Source organism: Lynx rufus, unplaced genomic scaffold (genome assembly GCF_022079265.1).
Source record: "Lynx rufus isolate CCGP_SWC_20201006 ecotype Redwood Valley unplaced genomic scaffold, mLynRuf1.p SCAF_9, whole genome shotgun sequence".
Taxonomy (NCBI): domain Eukaryota; kingdom Metazoa; phylum Chordata; class Mammalia; order Carnivora; family Felidae; genus Lynx; species Lynx rufus.
The window spans coordinates 16191672-16211530 of record NW_025814897.1 but is presented as its reverse complement, the minus strand read 5'-3'; the positions used below and the strand labels follow the sequence as shown (position 1 = coordinate 16211530).

The window sequence follows — 19859 nt, the reverse complement described above, 5'->3', positions numbered from 1 at the left end:
TTTCTTTTGAGAGAAACAGAGACAGAGACAGAGACAGAGACAGCGTGAACGGGGAAGGGGCAGAGAGGGAGAGAGAACCCCAAGCACTGTCAGTGCAGAGCCTCAGGCGGGACTCAAACTCACCAGCCATGAGACCATGACCTGAGCAGAAACCAAGAGTCAGGCGCTTACCCCGCTGAGCCTAACTTAAGGATGCTTAACCTACCCTCATACATTTTTCATGACTTGGCTGAGACTACCTAGAGGATACTTTCCTAGAAGTGGAATTGCTGGATGGAGGGGCAAATGAGTCGAAAATTTTCATAGCCGTTGCTTAACCGCTCCTCCAATCAGCTGTATTCATAATTTATGTGTCTGCCATTAATGTAAGAGAGAGCCCGTCTCCTCCATCTTTATCTAGATTATCTCCAAGTTCTGAATCTTTGTTAATAAATCTGTGAATAAAATAGTTGGGGCTCCTGGTTAGCTCAGTTGGTTAAGCATCTGACTCTGGATTTCGGCTCGGGTCACGATCTTGTGGTTTGTGGGTTTGAGCCCCGCACTGGGCTTTGGGCTAGCAGTGTGGAGCCTGCCTGTGATTCTCTCTCTCCCTCTCTCCCTGCCCCTCTCCTGCTCGTGCTCTCTCTCTCTCTCTCTCAAAATAAAAATGTAAAAGCCTGTTAATAAAATAGTTAATCATTCTTTATTTATTTTTAATTTTTTAAGTTTATGTATTTATTTTTGAATAAATAATTCAGGAGGATACCCGTAACAAAAAGACAGCCAATAACAAGTGTTGACAAGGATATAGGTATCGGATCCATCAAACATTGCTGGTGTAAAATGGTCAGCTACTCAAAAAACAATCTAGCAGTTCCTCAAAGTTTAATTTTTCTTTCTTTCTTTCTCTCTTCCTTTTTTCTTTCTTTCTTTCTTTCTTTCTTTCTTTCTTTCTTTCTTTCTTTCTTTTCTTTTCCTTTTAAAAAAATATTTATTTATTTTTGAAAGCATGAGAGAGACAGAGTGTGAGTGGGGGAGGGGCAGAGAGAGGGGGAGACACAGAATCAGAAGCCGGCTCCGAGCTGTCAGCACAGAGCCTGACATGGGGCTCAAACTCACAAACCACGAGATCGTGACCTGAGCTGAAGTCAAGTCGCTCAACTGACTGAGCCGCCCATGTGCCCCAGTTCCTCAAAATACAAACATAGAGTCACCACATGACCCAGCAATTCCACTCCTCGGTATATATCCAAGAGAAATAAAAACATGTCTATACAGGGTGCACCTTGGTGGCTCAGTCAGTTAAGCGTCTGAAACTGATTTCAGCTTGGCTCATGATCTTACGGTTCAGGGGTTCAGAAGGTGGAAAAACACCCAATGTCCATCAGCTGATGAATGGATAAACGACATACAAAATGGAGTATTATTTGGCAATATAAAGGAATGAAGTACTAATAAAAGCCACGTACTGACCAACCCACAGAGAATACTATATCCAATAGTGAAAGATTGAAAGCTTTCCCTCCAAGGTCATGAATGAAGCAAGGATGCCCACTTTCACCACTTCTATTAAGTAAAAAAAAGAAATAAAAGTCACCTAAATTGGAAAGGAAGAAGTAAGATTATCTCTGTTTGCAGAGGATATGATCTTATATGTAGAAAACTCTAATGATACCACAAAACACTTGTTAAAATAAGTGAATTCATCAAAGTAATAGGATAAGGTCAACACACAAAAATCAGTTGAGTTTCTATACACAAACCACGAACAATCTGAAAAGGAAATTACAAAACAATTCTATTTACAATAGCATCACAAAGAAAAAAGGACTTACAAACTAACTTAATCAAGGAGGTAAAAGACTTGTACAATGAAAACTACAAAACACTGCTAAAAGAAATTAAAGACCTAAATAAAAGGAAACATATCTCGTGTTCATGGGTTAGAAGACTTAATACTGTTAAAATGTCAATACTACCAAAGTGATCTACAGATTCAGTGCAATTTCTATCAACATCCCAATAACATTTTTTTGCAAAAACAGAAAAGCTCATCTTAAAATTCATACGGAATCTGAGGGGATCCTGAGTAGTCAAAATAATCCTGAGAAAGAACAAAACCGGAGAACTCCAAATTTTCTGCTTTCAAAGTTTACCACAGATGTACAGTAATTAATCAAAACAGTGTGGTACTGGCATAAAGACAGACATACAGACTAATGGAATAGAACTGAGTCTAGTAATAAACCGCTGCATATCTGGTCACATGCCTTTTTTTTAAAAAAGATTTTATTTTTAAGTAATGTGCACACCCAACACGGGGCTCAAACTCACAACTCTGAGATCAAGAGTCACATGTTCCCCTGACTGAGCCAGCCAGGAGCCCCTGGTCACATGAGTTTTGACCACGGTGCCAAGACCATTTAATGGGGGAAAAGACAGTCTTTTCAACAAGTGATGCTCGGAGAACCAGGTATCCACATGCGATAGAATGCAGTTGACCCTCACTTCATACCATATATGAAAATATACTATTACCTCCCCCCCAAAGCTAGTCTTCGATGATTTCTCTGAATTGTCTCAAATATTTTCCATAAGGATAATGGTCTTTATTTGGCATATTAGGTAAATTAAGATGTATAAATAAATAACATTACTTGTATACATATAAATAACCGTAGTTATCTACATACATATAAGTAGTCAATAATGTCAGGTCCCTTTTTAAAAAAATGTTTTATTTGAGTATAGTTGACACAACACGTTAATTAATCCTCACTATAAATTTTGAAGGTCACATTAAAATTCCTTTTTCTTTTTTTAAAAATTTTTTAATGTTTATTTTTGAGAGAAAGAAAGAAAAAGAGTGCGAGAGGGGGAGGGGCAGAGAAAGAGAGGGAGACACAGAATCCAAAGCAGGCTCCAGGCTCCAAGCTGTCAGCACAGAGCTTAACATGGGGCTTGAACTCAAGAACTACAAGATCATGAACTGAGCCGAAGTTGGGACGCTTAACTGACTGAGCCACCCAAGCACCCCTCCTTTTTATTTTTCTTTCATGTTTTTATTTATTTTTAAGAGAGAGCGAGCGAGCATGAGTGGGGGAGAGGCAGGGAGAGGGAAGGCAGAGGATCTGAAGCACTCACAGCAGACAGCCCTATGTGGGGCTTGAACTCAGGAACTCGCGATCATGACCTGAGCCAAAGTCGAACTCTCAACTAAGTGAGCCACCCAGGTGTCCCAATATTCCCTTTTAGATAAGGATATTGAGACTCAGAGAAGTCAATTAGCTTGCACTCAGTGGAATGTTGATAGCAAAAGGGCAGAAATGTGGCTTGTACTCAGTTTTTTCTCCCTCCAAAGTACATGGTTTCTTACCACCATTCCATGTGGCAGTTAAAGACATGGATAAATCAAAGGAAATTCTGTCCTTTTGGCCAGAACAAAGGGCTGGCTACTCAGTTTGAGGCTGCGAACAAAGTTCAGAATGCTGGCTTACTCCAGGAGTAGGATTTTATACATATTATAAGTAATCAGTTCAAAATGACTACTGGGAGAGGCAAAGTACAAATTTAACTACAGTTCCACCCAATGACCACCGCAGTTGGGCACGGGACCAACAAATCATATTTTCTTGCCCCCCAAATATCTCCCTCACAAATCTAAATATATATATAGTAAATTATCCCTCTCATTAATATCTACACTATAGAGACATATTTGCCCCCAAATATCTCCCTCACAAATATATCTATATCTAATCTATCTCTATCTCTATACGTAGATATGTATATTATAAATCATCTGTCTGATTAATATCTAGAATGTAGAGACAACTTTTAAAACTCAACCATAACAACAATAATAACAACAGGGGCACCTGGGTGGCTCAGTCGGTTGGGAGTCTGACTTCAGCTCAGGTCATGATCATGCAGTTCGTGAGTTCGAGCTCTGTGCTGACAGCTCAGAGCCTGGAGCCTGCTTCAAATTCTGTGTCTCCCTCTCTCTCTGCCTCTCTCCCTCTCGCACTCTGTCCATCTCCCTCTCTCTCTCAAAAATAAATAAACATTAAAAACAACAACAACAACAAAGCCTGATTAAGAAACAAGCAAAGGCCTTAAACGGAAGCCTTCATTTTTTCCAAAGAAGACCTACAAATAGCCAATAAGCCCATGTAAAGATGCTCAACATCACGAATCATTAGGGAAATGTAAATCGAAACTATAATGAGATACCATTTCACATCCCTTTAGCTGGCTTCTATCAAAAAAAAGAGAAGGTGAAGAAATTGGAAACTTCGGGCACTGCTGGTGGGCATGTAAAATGGTGCAGCCCCTGGGGAAACTAGTATGGTGGTTCCTTAAAAAATTAAAAATGGAATTGCCATTAAAAAAAAACAAAAAACAATGATCCAGCAATTCAACTTCTGGGTATATGCCTCCCGGAAATGGAAAGCAAGGTCTTTTTTTTTTTTTTTCTTTAATAGGAACTATTTTATTTATTGATTGATTTTTTGAGAGCAGGGGAGAGGGGCAGAGAGAGAGAGAGAATCTTGAGCAGACTCCACAACCAGGGTGGAGCCTGATGCGGGGCTCAATCCCACGACCCTGGGATCATGACCTGAGCCAAAACCAAGAGTTGGACGCTTAACTGACTGAGCCCCGCAGGGGCCCTGGACAGTAGGGTCTTGAATAGATATCTATACACCCACATTCACAGCAGAACGATTCACAATGGCTAAAATGTGGAAGCAACAAGCATCCGTGGATGGGTGAATCAATCAGCAAACGGTGACATATAAATACAGTGAAATATTATTCAGCCTTAAAAAGGAAGGAAATTTTGCACTCTGCTACAGCATGGATGAATCTTGAGGGCATGATGCTAAGTGAGATGAGCCAGTCCACTTATCGTATAATTCCATTTACATGAGGTACTGAAAGTAATCAAAATCCATACAGACAGAAAGGAGAATGGTGGTTGCCGGGGGCAGGAGACAATGGGGAAAGGGGAGTTTCAGTTTCACGAGAAGAAAAGTTATGGGATGGATGGATGGTTGCATTTAACACCAGTGAATTGTACACTTAAAAATGGGTTACTCTGGAAAAAAATAAGGTTAAGTTGATAAATTTTTTTTTTTTTAAGTTGATAAATTTATGTTATGTGAATTTTACCTCAATAAAAAAATTCATCTGTTTAAAAAAAAAAAAAAAGGAAAGAAAACAATGGAGCTCCTGGGTGGCTCGGTCGGTTAAGCATCCAACTTTGGCTCAGGTCACCATCTTGTGGTTCCTGAGTTCGAGCCCTGTATTGGGCTTGTTGCCAGCGTGGAGCCTGCTTCAGATCCTCTGTCCCTCTCTCTCTCTGCCCCTCCCCCGCTCACTTGTGTACGCGTGCGTGCTCTCTCAAAAATAAGCATAAAAAAAAAGAAAAAGAATACAATAAAGTACTGATGCAACATTACAGCAGAGAGAAAGCTTGAAAGCACTATGTTAAATCAAAGAATCCAGAGGCGTCTGGGTGGCTCGGTTGGTTGAGCGTCCGATTTCGACTCAGATCACGATCTCATGGTTTGTGAGTTCAAGCCCTGCAGCGGTCTCAGTGCTGACAGCTCGGAGCCTGGAGCCTGCTTTGGATTCTGTGTCTCCTCCTCTCTCTGCCCCTCCCCTGCTTGCACTCTGTCTCTCTCTCAAAAGTAAATAAACATTAAATAAATAAATCAAAGAAACCAGTCATAAAAGGCCATATAATTGTATGATTCCATACAAATACCTAGAGACAGAAAGTAGATCAATGGTGGTGGGTGTTGGAGCTGAGGAGTGACTGCTAATGAGTATGGAGTTTCTTGAAGGGATGATGAAAACGTTCTGGAATTATACCCTAGTGATGGTTGCACAACTCTGTGAATACACTAAAAGCCATTGAACCGTATGCTTTATTATTATTATTTTTTAATGTTTATTTTTGGGAGAGAGAGAGAGACAAAGTGTGAGCGGGGGAGGGGCAGAGAGAGACGGGGACACAGAATCCGAAGCAGGATCCAGGCTCTGAGATGTCAGCACAGAGCCTGATGAGGGGCCCAAACTCACAAATCACAAGATCATGACCTGAGCTGACGTCGGATGCTTAACCGACTGAGCCACCCAGGTGCCGTGAACTGTATGCTTTAAATGGGTGTGCTGTATACCATATGAATTCCATTTTCTTTTTTTAAAAGTTTGACATTTTTGTAGAATCAACTCTACAGTTTTAGACCAACAAGCTACCAGAATACTCTGAGACAGAGTATTCAGAATAAAATGACCACTGCGGCCGTTACCTGCAAATGAGAGCTGCTTTAGGCGGGCATTTGATCGAGCTTCCTGGACTTTATCTGTCAGTGACTTCCAGGCATCTGTGCAGAAATGAAATATTTGGTCAACTACTTCCAACACCAATGGCATGCACAAACGTTGAGCTTAGAATCCCTACAGGGTGAAAACACCCTTCTAAAATGGTTTTTTTGTTTTCTTAGTTTTAATGTTTTCCGTGCATAAGAGGCTGGGCAGGGGCACTACCCAGCAGTGCTTCCTCCTGTTGGAAAGGAGGTTCACACCTTCTGAAAATGACCCCTGAATCCCCAAAGCATTCACATCCCTTGATGGTAGTCCGGGTCCCAAACCTGAATGCATGGTGTTACTTCTATTCCCGATGCCCCTGAACAAAACAGTATTAGCATTAATGATTTAACCCAGACTCTGGGGAGATCTTTACCTCTGTTCCGTAAAACTACGAGGTATGACGAGAAAACCTCTTCAGTCCCTTCCAGCTCCAACTTAAGATTCTATGATCTCCTACTGTCTGTTGGACTTGTCACCAGCACATCACGCTCAATGTGTTGTATGTGGCACTCATACACTCAACGTAGTTTTTTTGTTCTCCTTACGTATCTTTGTATTTATTTATTTTTTTATTTTTTTATTTTTAGTGACCCAGGCCTGAATCTTCAGTCACCTTCTCTCTCTGCTCTCCGTATCCAAGCAGTCATGAAGTATGTCCATCCTTCTTTCCTCTCTCTGCCTGCTGGGAACGGGCTTTATTACCGGACATCTCTACTGTAGCTATGCTCTCATCAGTGACCTCCTGCCACCTCCATGTCTCTAATTGAGTCCACCTTACGCTTCTTGAAATTCTGCTTTTATTTCACTTTTCCAGATTTCCAAAGGCCTCATGGTTTGGCACTGAACGCCCTCCAAAACTTGTGCCCAATTAACCTTCGCAGTTTTCTATCTCACTACTACCCGATAAGGATTTTGAGGTCCTCTCCCACCTGAGGATGCTCTAAACCCACCACATGCAATCCTGTCTAACTGTGCGTGTGTCTCTTTTTAGAAAGCCTTTCCCATTTCTCTTTTGCTAACTCAAATCCTATTACCTCTTTTAATGGGATCTTCTATTTCACCATTTTTCCTGGGTTCAATAACCCTAACTGACCCACAGGGATCGCTCTTTCCTTCCAACTCCTCTAGTACTTCTTGCCTAAAGAAAGTTCACTAGTTCTTCAACAGCTAACGAACAAGAAAATAAAAATGCCAGCCCTTCTAGGAAGTTCCCTGTTGAGTAAACTGTAAAAGCAAACAGACATTTACAAAACAAAGTTTAAGCTATACCGAGAAGCATTTAAGATTCCAAAAGGAGCAGAAAGGAAGGAGTGGGAGTGCTTATCTGCCTCAGAAGGTCAGGGAAGACTTTCCAAGCAGAACCCTGAAGGACAAGCTAGAGTTCACCAGGTATACCAGGGTAGAAAGAACATTCCAGGCAGAGGGAAGAAACGGAGAAGGCACAGGGGTGAGACAGAATGGCAGTTAAGGTACACAAAGAAATCACAGAAGACAAGGCTGGAGAGAGAAGAGGTCTCATGTGCTCAGCTAAGTTATGGATTATATCTCTCCAGGAACTTAAGGACAAGTTAGATGTATAATGCCTTCGAGTATCTTCCATAACACCTCGCACAAAACTACCCACATCAATGGTACTAATTAATGTACATAGGGCAGATCTGGCTGAGTCAGGGCCTGAGCTAGCGAGACAACCTGTTTTTTCATTTTTATTTTTTAAAGTAATCTCTACACCCAACGTGGGATTCGAGCTCACAACCCCGAGATCAAGAGTCACATGCTCCACAAAGCAGCCAGCCAGGTGCCCCCCAACCTCATTTAATCCACTCACCTTCGATACTTTCCGCACAGATCTGAAAGCCATCATCACTTGAAATTTCAAAAACAAGTCCTTTCTTGGGCTTTTTCTCAGCAATGCTTTCCTTTCTTTTCTGTTCTTGCTGGAGCCAAAGCATCAGTGGAGAGCTGAAATTGCTTTCTTCTTCTTCCACTGTTTTAGGTTCTACAGGGAGAAAACAGATAGGGGCCAAAGTGGTTGCATTAGCAAACACTTACTGAACACTGATACGTTATCTCCAAGCCTAACAACATTCCATGGTTGGTAGGATCACTCCCATTTACAGATAACAAAATCTGAGGCTCAAAGCCGTGGAGCAGCCTGCCCTAGGTCATAGCTGGAGAGGGACAGAAACGGATTTTTTTTTTTTTTTTTTTTTAACCTGAAGTCATGCTGTCTCTGTGGTATGACTTCCTGGTATGACAATTTGATAGTTTTTCAATAAGCAACTGCCCCCACTAGGGTCAAAGCTAAAAACTAATAATGATGGATATGAATGAAGCACTAGGCATCGAGGCACTCTTCTAGGAACTTCCTGTGTATTAACTCAGAGAAACCTCACAGCAATCCAGTGAGGGAAGTGTTATTATAACGTACGCTTCAAAGGCAAGAAACCCGAGGCAGAGAGTAAGTAGCCCAAGTTCATATAAGATGAGATTTCAACCCATATGGCTCCAAAGCCTGCCACCAACCCCCCCACACCCCCGCCTTCTTGCAGAAGGAGGTGTATCAGTTCTCCTGAGAAATCAGCCAATCAGCAGAATGGGATCACATCCCACATGTTACACTTGAGCATTTTCTCTAGCTGCCTCTCTTTTGAGAAGTTCCCTCGATGAAAACGGGCAAAGCTTTATACCCAGATCTTACTAGTCTTGAAGTGACCAGTTCTTTACTGACCCAATTCATTAGCACAGATGATGGAAAGTGCTATGGAGATGCATCTGGGGTTGTGACCAGATATACGGCTTTCTTTGGTGACCACTGAGGGATGAAGTCAGGTAATCACTAGCTAGTAAAATCACACTGCTGTAGAGCAAGTGGAACAGAAGACTACTTGACAGCTGATCATAGAATATGTAGTAGAAGGGCACTGGACCAGGAGACAGACGCTCTGAGGTTTAGTCTACACCTCTGGCCAATCACTTAACTTCTTTGGAGCTTAAGATTTTTTAATTTAGAAAACTAGTAGATAACATAGGCCATTTTTATAGTACGTTTGGCTTTGGAATTCTAATTCTAACCTGTTACCTACCCACGTACCTGTACTTTCTTGTTCATTTGCTGAATTTTGTGTTGTCTGAATCTCAGGAAGAACTTGCCTAAATGAAAGGAAAACCAAATGTGAGATGTAACATCAGCTAGCTCTTTAATTCAAAGATAAAAACTGTCCATAGTCTTCATACTGTTGTATGGGCTATATGAAACAACTACTAGAAATGAACCACAGGATGATTTGTGTATTACCTGTTGAATAAACACCATCACACTACTATAAGGTACATAACATAAAACTATCTCTTATGAGATTCTTTCCCAAATATTGACATTAAATTTCTGCTTTTGCAGTTTGTACATTATATCCTTGAAATTTTTCTCATACCCTCGGTATTAGGAAAAAAGCAGTTCTGGAATCACTTAAGTTAACTGATTTAACCAAAAATAAAAGCAAGCTGCCCGAGCCAGAAAACCACCACCAGTTTCCCTTTTCTTAAATTAAATAACATTTGGAAACAACCCAAATGCATATCAATAAGGGGTGGTTTATCTTTTTTATTTTTTTAAATTAATTCATTTATTTTGAGAGAGAGAAAGTGCAAGCAGGGGTGGGGCAGAGAGAGAGGGAGACAGCGAATGCCCAGGCTCTTCACTGTCAGAGCAGAGCCCAACTCGGGGTTCAATCTCATGACCATGAGATCATGACTTGAACCGAAATCCAGAGTCGGACGCTTAACCCACTGAGTCACCCAGGTACTCCGATAAGGGACTGTTTAAATAAATAACAGAACAAAACAAAACCAAGTACAGAACAATATGTATAGCATTATTCATTTTACGTAAAAAAGGGGCGCCTGGGTGGCTCAGTTGGGTTAAGCGTCCCACTCTTGATTTCGGCTCAGGTCACGATCACGTTGTTTGTGGGATCGAGCCCCACGTTGGGCTCCGTGTTGACAGCATGGAGCCTGCTTGGGATTCTCTCTCCCTCTCTCTCTGCCCCTCCCCCACCCCAATAGATAAATAGATAAATAAACAAACTTAAAAAAAAAAAAGCTTTGGCAACAAAAATAATACAAATCAGGAAGAACTATTTTTTTTTAAAAAAAAATTTTTTTTTCAATGTTTATTTATTTTTGGGACAGAGAGAGACAGAGCATGAACGGGGGAGGGGCAGAGAGAGAGGGAGACACAGAATCGGAAACAGGCTCCAGGCTCTGAGCCATCAGCCCAGAGCCCGACGCGGGGCTCGAACTCACGGACCGCGAGATCGTGACCTGGCTGAAGTCGGACGCTTAACCGACTGCGCCACCCAGGCGCCCCTGAACTATTTTTTTTAAATGAGGTGGACAGAACTGAGGGCTTAACCTTGGAGAAATGATCTGCATATTTACCCTGTGGTCTGCCCACACTCCTTTTGGGACGACTGTTCCACATCAGCAGTCCCCTGCTGCTCAGCCTCTGCTCCTGGAGTCCTGGAAGGGAACCATTTGTATCTTTTCAAGAAAAACCACCAGGAAACATGTGCCAAATGCACAGCTCAGTCTAAAGAAATGCCTCCACCACGATGGATCTGATAACATTCACGAGCTGAGAAAACTAATCTGTGGTGATACAGGTTAGACAGTGGTTATCTTGAGGGCGTACTGACCAAGAGAAGGCACAAGGAGGCTTCTGGAACTCTAGGAATGTTTTAGATCTTGATCTGCATGGTGGCTACGCGGGTGCACACATATGTAAAACTTCACTTGTGTACTTTACATGCGTTACACCCCATGCTAGTGTTCTCAAAAGGGACTTCATGAGGATCTACAACAGGTGGCTTTGCCCTCTGGACGGGAATAATCGTCCTTCAGTATCCTAAGCCTCAGCAAAACAAAAACAAAAACACAAACACCAGCCCCCCCCCCCGTCCCCCAGAAAACCAAACGCCAAGAGCAAACAGCAGCACTGTTTTAAATCCAAGAGTAATTAGAGATGTGGTTCTATCCCAGAGACAAACTGCCCACGGATGGAACTAAATTTTGCTCTAGAAATCACTGCTGTGAGGGGAAAAAAAATAAAAAATAAAAAAAAAAAATCAAAGTCACAACCCAGAACACCCCCGAGCAATGCAACACGTCCCTCCCAGAAGACCGCCACTGCCCCAGCCTCTAGTCCCGAGCACAAGATCCCGCCCACCCAGCAGAGCGGATATTGGCATCTCTCACCCTGTGACTGAGGTCAGGGATGTCGCGCTGGCTTCCTGGTCTGGAATGTGTGCTTCAGAAGAACTGGTCCGCGAATGGGAAACTTTGTGCTTCTTGCCATTCCCTTTGTCCAAAGGCAGCTGAATCCGTTTGATTTTTGGTTTGGGTTTGGTGGGACCCGGCACGGAGGGGCTTGCTGACTGCTGCCCAGAGGACGGAGAGCCCCCAGGAGAGGCTGAGCCGGCTTGCATAGCTGAGGATAAAGCCTTGTTCTGCTCCAGCCCCACGCTGTTGGGGGCATCTACTGTCTGGGGAAAGCTGGCTCCCTGGGTCCCTGGAGCAGAATCAAGATCACGCTGGGAAGGGAGAATCCCAGTTTTGCTGGCAAGGAGCTGGTTCACGTGCTGAAGCTGATAGTGTTCTTCTGCTTCCCCCGGAGGCGACGCGGCCGTGATGCCCGCGGTCTGAGCAGAGGGGAGCACGCAGATGCTAGATGCCGCTGTCATCGCGGCGGGAGGAGCCTGGGATGTCCCCAGTTGCGGAAACATTCCTGAACTTGGTGGTAAAGCCACAGGCTGGTCCTGCATCCCCAGGCTCTGCTGACTGGCTTTGATTAAAAGGTTGCTTATTGAGCCAATATCCGGGGTGCCGAGCAGCCTGGGGTTGGTTAACGCGACATGTCCCGGAACTGACGCACTACTCGTAGGGGTTGTCGCGGTTTGCATGGATACAACGTTCAAGACGGAGGAACCGGATGCCAAGCCAGACACAGGCCCCGCGGTGAGGTGGCCAGTGTCCTGGCTTATTGTTGATGCGCCCGCCGCCGCCGCGGCAGTGCCTCCCACACTCTGCGGTAACAGCGGAGCCTGTTCAAAATACATGATGCCAGATTTAGACCTTTTTATGATGTTGGGGACAGTTCGGTGAGATGAAGTGTTAAGTGAGCCCAAATCTAGCAGATTGGGATGATTTGGCAGCTGGGAGGGTGTGAAGTTAATCAGTGTCATGTTAGAAACCACATCGGAAGGGGCAATGTTTGAAGGGTTGCTAGAGGGAGCGAGTTTTTTATTCTTTCGGGTCTGCAGACGAGATATGGGTCTTTTCTTGAGTCCAGAGGATGGAGTGGCTACTGTGGTACTGAGGTCTGTCCTCTGGCTGGCTTCTGAAACCAAAAGTTGGGGATCTGGAGGAGGCTGAACCCCAATAAGTAGGCCTGAAGGAGGGCTGTTGATGTTGGGTGGGAAACTACTTTGAGTAGCTGCGGGGAAGGAATGTAAGTGCTGGCGATGAGACATGGGGAGCAATCCTTTGCTAGCAGGAGGGAAGAGAGATGGAGAAGTTGGCAAGCTTGGATTTAGTCCCGTGGCTAGGGTGAGACCACTTCCCATGGGCCCCAATACTGAAGTATTTGTCTCCATCACATTGGGTGTAGAACTAACAGAAGAGGTCAATTGGATTTTTTGGGTCACTCCGTTTGGAAGAGTTTGGAGAACATAAAGTGGCTGCATGTTCTGGTTAACAACAATGAGTTTCTCAGTGGCTGGTTTCAGGTGGGGTGGAGTGGTCTGGACAGCTGCATTAGAAATCTGAGATGGGCCAGGACTCTCGGTAGAGTTGGGCACATATTTCTGGTTCTGGATAGGAACGGTAGGGGAAACAGGTACCTGAAGGCCGGGGGTGCTACTGTTTCTAGTTAAATCCTGATTGTTGCCATGACCCTGCTCCACTGAACCACAAGGAGGGCTGGAGATGTGGTCCGCGTCCATGTGTCCTTGGATAAAATGATCGGGAGTCATGTGGCCTTCGGGCGTCGGGTCTACTCCGGGACTCAGCAGTGCCGAGTCCCCTTCAGAGGAGGCCACAGACTTCTCTGTGATGGTCACCCTCTTCTCTCCTGAGTCGGAGATCACAGCCAGTCTACTGGCATTCTGGCTGGGGACCGTGGGACTCCGGGTGGTCAGGACGGACAGATCAGACGGCAGCTCCAGGGGCAGCTCGAACTGCTCCTCTGCTGAGATAGAGGAGGAGACGCTACTGTCCACAGGTTCTGTCGTGGGCAGCTGCTGAGAAAACACTTCGAAAAGACCCATGTCCTTTTCCCGGTTACTGTCGAGACCCAAGCCTTCACCGAGATTTAGCAGTTCCGACGAAGAGGACTCTGGGCTCTCGCCCAAAGCCTGCATGGATGGGGTATTCTTTAGGACGAAGTCCATGATGTCCGAGGGCAGGATGTTCCCACAGTCGTCGCTGTTGTTGTTATCCGAGTCCGATTTCAGGAGCTCGGTGTTGTAGGTGTCCAGTAGGTTCTTGTCCGACGGGGTGCTCGTGTGGACTCTGCGGCTTGACTCCAATGAGCTGAGCTGAGCCTCCAAGGAATCCTGCCCCTGTGTTTTAACTCTGCTCACAGAGTGGCAGTTATCCATCTTTGGCTCGTTTTTGTGGCCCACGGAACTCTTAATGACGTGCTCTTTCTCGCCGGCGTCTTCAGGCCGCTCCATCTTTAAGTTCTCCGTTCCGTTTTCTTTGCCGTTTCTCTTTGGAATCTGGCTGCTCTTCCTCGCTGTGGCTGTGACGCTCGTATCGCTCTCTGTGCCGTCATCGACACCATCCAGCTGAGAAATCTTCGGGAGGTCACACTGTTCTTCCTCCCGAAATAGATTATGGGATGCCAGCCGTTCCTCTCCGCCTGAAGAAATCACTGTCCTAGTGAAGTTGTAATAATATAAGTCATCTTCATCAGAAGTGCTTAGGTCATCGGCCCCATCCACCTGTCCCTCAGCTGATCTCTTGCCTCGTTTCTTCCCAGTTGAGCTGCTGTAGAATGGAATGTCTTCTTCACCGTAGGATCTTACCCCGTAGAGTGGGGTGAGCCCGAAGAACATGTTAGAGCGTGCCCGGGCACTGCGACGGGGGTATCTCCTCTTGAAAGAGCCATCCTCCTGAGGTTTGGGACCATCTGGAAGCATCAGGTTTCTGTCCTGAACCGGAAGATTCTGATAATTGTTACTTTGAGAATCCTGGGATGAGGTATTATTGGGGCTTGGCTGGGCCACTGGACCATCTCCTGGACTTTCAGAGGCTGAAACTGGTTCTGTTGGAGACGCTGACTCTATTTGCAGAGGGGAAACGGGACTACTTTCTTTCAGGGTATTCTTGGACTGGCCCTCACTTTCCATTTTGAGAGGCGTCAGTGTCACTTTGACCGTGCGTTTCCGGGGTGTCTGTAATTCCTTGGCGGATCCTTCTACTTGCATGGATGGAGCTTTGGGGACTCCTGGAATAGACAGGACTTTGTCTCCAATCTTATCAGAAGAAACATTATTACATGGTCGTTGCCCCATAAATTCTGGAGTCAAAACTTCATCAACAAACTCCGGCTTTAGGTTTCCTTCCTCACCGGTGGTCACCTGACCAGGTTCCAAAAAAGACTTACTGGAATGTTTTTCTTTGAAAGTTTCTTTACAAGACTTTTTCCCTTTCTGTCTCCTGTCCCTGGAACTAGATCCCACATGTTCATTGACAATGGATGACCTGTTGCTCACTCCAGATAGCTTCAAGGTTTTGACTTCCGCATCTTCCTCGGGAGAGGGGTTTACTGATTGGTTCGAGTCTGCGTGTTGGTCTCGATCGTTCCTTTGCCCTCTCAGATGGAGTGGGGGGAAGGAGAGGGCCTCTTTAGAAGAAAACGGCACCGAAGAGAGTTCAGCAAAAGTGCCGATCTTGCTAGCATTTAATTCTCCAGATGCTGTGTTATGAAGCTGCGGGGCCAGCTTGGGAATGCCAGGATAAGCCACAGCATGTGCAGATCCCTCTGAACTCTTGGAACCTGGCACTTTGGCCTTCTCTCCCTTCAAAGAGGAGCTCTTGGATGGCAAGTCGGAAGCACTGGAATGCTTCATTTCTGAAGATGAAGATCCGTCCAAGTGACTGGTTTTAGTGCCCATAGTAACCACTGTCCTTTGCAAATTTGAAGAGGTGGGAGTGTTTTGCCCTAAGTTACTGTTTGAGTTCAGCGGTCCTAAGACATGATCAACTGCTTTGGCACTTGACTCAAGATCTGTGGCAGTCCCGATGGCGGACGACACTGAGGGAACACTATTCCTGGAGTAAGTACTCCCAGTTCTCACTGGAGACATTATCCGGAGTTTAGACCGCTGGGGTGACAGGGAAGAAGTGCTGTGTCGCCTGGAGCCAATGCTTCGGAGTCCAGAGGAGAGTAAAGGGTCACCCACTGTGACTATTTCATGAGTGGTTGGGGTAGGACTTCCTGAACAAGAGAGAGAAAATAACAGTCTATTACAGAGAGGGACAAACGTGCGGTAGCCACTGCTTTCAATGGCTCGGCAATGACTTTTCACTGTAAACTGCAACGATCAAGATTTTCAACGAGCCAAAGTCACTGAGATAAAGTTGCCTGCAAGAACCACAGGCTAATCTTTGAGCTAACCTTTTTGGGTCAAGTTCGTCAACGAGGTAGGTCCTTTACCTGCAGAAGGCAATGGCCGACAGCCAGGGGATCTCTGTGTTGGAGAGTAACTAGGTGTTCGAATCCTAGGGACCTTCGAGATGACATGATAAAAACAGGAACCAGAGGTTTGCGAATGAGGTCGGTCTGGTGAGGGAGGACTTATAATTTCAGCTGTGTTCTGACTTTCTTTAGATGAAATTTCTGTGGTAGGAAAGAAACACTCGTTACTAAAAAAAAGTCCAATTAAAATATCCATCAAATGGGGGCGCCTGCCTGGCTCCGCGGGAGGAGCATGCACTCTTGAACTCGGGACTGTGGGTTCGAGCCCCACGTTGGGTGTATAAGGTTACTTAAAAATTAAATCTTAAAGAAACAAAATAAAATAAAATAAAATAAATAAACAAACCAATAAAAAGTAAGCTATTAAGGTAAAAATCAAAATAGAAACAAATGACACCTCCCAGAGGGATGACGTTTTTCTGCCTTCAATCTCGGTACTCCCAAAAATCAAACTCAAGTCCCATCTCGATTAAAGTCTCACCTGCAAAAGACGTGGGACTGTGAGCGATGGTCCTGTTTTCATCGTGCTCCACAGTGCTGTTGATATCTGGCTCTACAACCGGAGGACGGCACTCCACTATCTTGCACGTGTACACACAGCGCTTGCGAGCATCCGTGGTACTCCAGTACACCCTGGAACACCTGGCAAACAGATCCATCAAAATCACCACCAGCGAGAGTACAGAGGCGGGGACGAACACGTGCCCAAACCTCTCCTCATCCTCGGTTCCCTGGCCTCCTGGGTTGACAGAATTCAGCTTCACTTCATGGATTCTTATTATAGATCCCCCTGGCTAGGCCGTTCCAAGCTTTTTGAAATTCTTGGTTTTTCCTAGTCTCTCAGAAAATAGCATAACATCTTTTTTTATTGTAGCGTAAGCAGGAGACAAAAATAGTACAAGATCCTAAAATGCAGAGAAAGAAAAATACTAACTGCTACAAGAAATAGTTCTTGACCTGCGGGAAGGGATTACTGCCCCGCCGGGTGTACGAAGTGAGGAAAGAGCAAACCCGAAGTGTTTCCTTTGGGAGAAAAGCCCCACAAGACAAGGGAAATGTAACTGCTTCCAATCTGCGGGATGCTGATGGAGCCTGGTTTATACAAAGGGCTGCCGGCTAAATGCAGAGTATAGACTGTGCCGCCAGAATTGGAATGCAGAATAAATTGTGAGTATATATAGCAAAATGAGACTCCAAAATGGGAGAGCTAGAAAAGGAATTTTAAATTTATACTGTCAGCCTGCTAGAAGTTTCAGACATTTGCTTCACATAGGAAAGATGATAAATTCTCACTGGAAAATATGATTATTATTGTGGGGGGGTTTATATTTTTGGACTGAGGACAGAGGCATGAGGGGTTTGTCTGATCCACTACAACAATCTGGACGTCTGAATCCAGATAAATGGAACTCTTAAGAGACTGACCTCACGTTTTCTATTTAGGTTTTATTTGGAAATGATTCTGAAAGTATGCCAATAGTACTTTCCTTCTATACGTGGATTTAGCAGACATAAACTGATACTTTAGGCCCAATCTACAAGAAGTAGCAAAAAACGGAGTTAATTTGCAGTAGCAGTTAAAAGTAGCTAACAAGTATGGCTCTCCATTCAACGACCTGCTCATGGTTCGGGGTGCTCAAGCTGCGGGGGTTGGGGTCTTCTCTCTACAGTGCTACTTACTGATATCCGATAGGAAAAAGCTTATCTTCACAGTCAGAGAGATCATTCAGAATTCCTAAGCAGTCAATTGTCATGGAGCCTGACCAAGGAAAGGAGAACTAGTTAGAGGAGATAATGAGAAGGCTCACTTTTAAACCAGAGACCAGAAAGTACCCCAGTGATACACGGAGCCTTCCCCAACAACGGAGGCCCATGTCATACCAATCATCATGTGGATATTTTCTGGTTCCAAGCCATTGAGAAACTTCCTTCTCAAGCTGATTCCTTCAAAGTCCACAAACACTCTTCTAAAAACTTCAAATCCATTCTCAGGAACCACCTAAAATGAAAATCCGGCTGTTGATAGGCTGCCCCTTTACACATCATATGCGTGATACCGATTCTCTCAGAGGGCAAAGTACAGAGCAGATCTCAAAATCACCCTGCTGTTTCACAGGAGGACTTCTGTATTTGCAAGAGAAGGTGATTCTAGGAACACACAGTTGGAAGGTAACACAAAGCTTACCATCTTGCTGTCCTCAGCCTGTTTTCCCTGAACTCCTATAGAATTCGAAAAGTAACGAAGTTCTCACCTCGCCTTTGATCAAATCCCGATGTCGTTGGCAATATACTTTCTTATCATCCAGAAAGACACAGTTCTTGGCGCGAGAACACATGAAGTGATAGTTGCTGGTGCAGGATGTAAGGCAGCAACCCACAGTGGCTCCTGGCTTTTGGCAGAATTCACATCTCTAACCATCCAGAGAGAACAGAGGCCTAAGTCAGACTTTCAGATGTTTTAAGCCACTTTCCATCTCTAAAGAATTACCCCATTCTGCGTTTCCTACAATTCATTTCTTTTATTGGTAATTGAATTATAGAGAAATGATATGAGCCATAAATCCTCCTCTACAAATCCTCTCTCTCCCACTGCCCCTAGGCCCTAGAACTATTAAATATCACGATTTGATTTAGAACTTAAACCAGTTTTTTTTTTTTCTAGGATGCACGATTGATTTAGAGAAGACAAAATTTCGAAGACTGATACTACAAACATCATCTTGTTAGAAAGGTACTATATCCAAAAGAATTCAGTTCTGGAAAGAGTATACCGATCAGAAACATAAGGGTTCTCTAGTTACTAGGCTTATTAACAGATTAAATTTATCATATGATTCAAAGACTTCCTACAACTAGCCTGTATGTCAGCACCTTATTCTGTTAATCACAGCCTGGGCTCCTCCCCACAGAAGACTTCGTCCTCTCCATGCAATTGACATGTTTTCTTTGCATGTGCTTTTTGTTTGCTTGTCTCTCTCCCTTTTTCTTTCTTTCTTTCTGACAATCCTTCATCTTCTTCACTCCTTCCAAATATAGTTGTTAAAAATTTTACTGATTCGTGGCCTTTTCGGACTACTCTCAGCTTCTACTGATCATTTTCCACATCCCTCTTCCTGTGTGTATCTATGTGGGTTTATCCTATGGAACCACAGGGTGTTGATTCAGCTGGGACCTCTGAGGTCATTTTGTCTAAATCACTTAATAAAGTAACACCCTTCTTGCACAAATTATCTCCCAAACTAGACAGTACTTTGTTTTCTGTTTCTTTTGTACCATCCTCCAGGGGTCAGAATAGCAATCTGCCTATAGTATACACCACTATTTGCTGCTGGCTAACCATTCTGAAGGCACTACGAAAAGCATCAGCGAGGTAGCATTTAGCCAAGAGAAAACACCTGGAAACAGAGAGAGGCTCTTTTCTGTAACATTTACACAGGTCTTACCAGCTGTTTGCCCCTGATCACAGCCATGTGCACATTCTTTAGTGATCCATCATCGTCTTCAAACACTTCTGCTGACCACAAAGCGCAATTTACATGTGTCCACTCATTTTGGCCAATGTATAGCAAACGGCCAGCATCCTATGAAATCAAGAGATTTCTTTTTTCTTTAAAGAATATAATGCCAAAGAAGGTTTCCTTGGTATTAGCTTTATCTCAGTCAAGGTAGCATCAACAGTAATTCTTTAACTTGGGGATGCACGCAAAGATCAAAAGTCATTTTTCGATGTTTCTGTTTC

At 44.2% G+C, this 19859-nt stretch overlaps 1 protein-coding gene across 2 annotated transcripts in view; it reads right to left on the bottom strand.

Annotated features, from left to right (window-relative positions):
• Positions 1-19859, bottom strand: part of KMT2A (lysine methyltransferase 2A) — an 84721-nt gene that overhangs the window by 11561 nt on the left and 53301 nt on the right. For both annotated transcript variants that reach the window (XM_047070290.1, XM_047070291.1), the window contains exons 21-31: positions 19564-19701; positions 18373-18531; positions 18002-18119; positions 17801-17879; positions 16602-16762; positions 16079-16261; positions 11614-15859; positions 10798-10878; positions 9452-9510; positions 8186-8356; positions 6297-6371 (exon numbers count right to left, since the gene is read on the bottom strand). In XM_047070290.1, the coding sequence (XP_046926246.1) occupies positions 6297-6371; positions 8186-8356; positions 9452-9510; positions 10798-10878; positions 11614-15859; positions 16079-16261; positions 16602-16762; positions 17801-17879; positions 18002-18119; positions 18373-18531; positions 19564-19701 (5470 nt within the window). The remainder of the gene's footprint in view (positions 1-6296; positions 6372-8185; positions 8357-9451; positions 9511-10797; positions 10879-11613; positions 15860-16078; positions 16262-16601; positions 16763-17800; positions 17880-18001; positions 18120-18372; positions 18532-19563; positions 19702-19859) is intronic.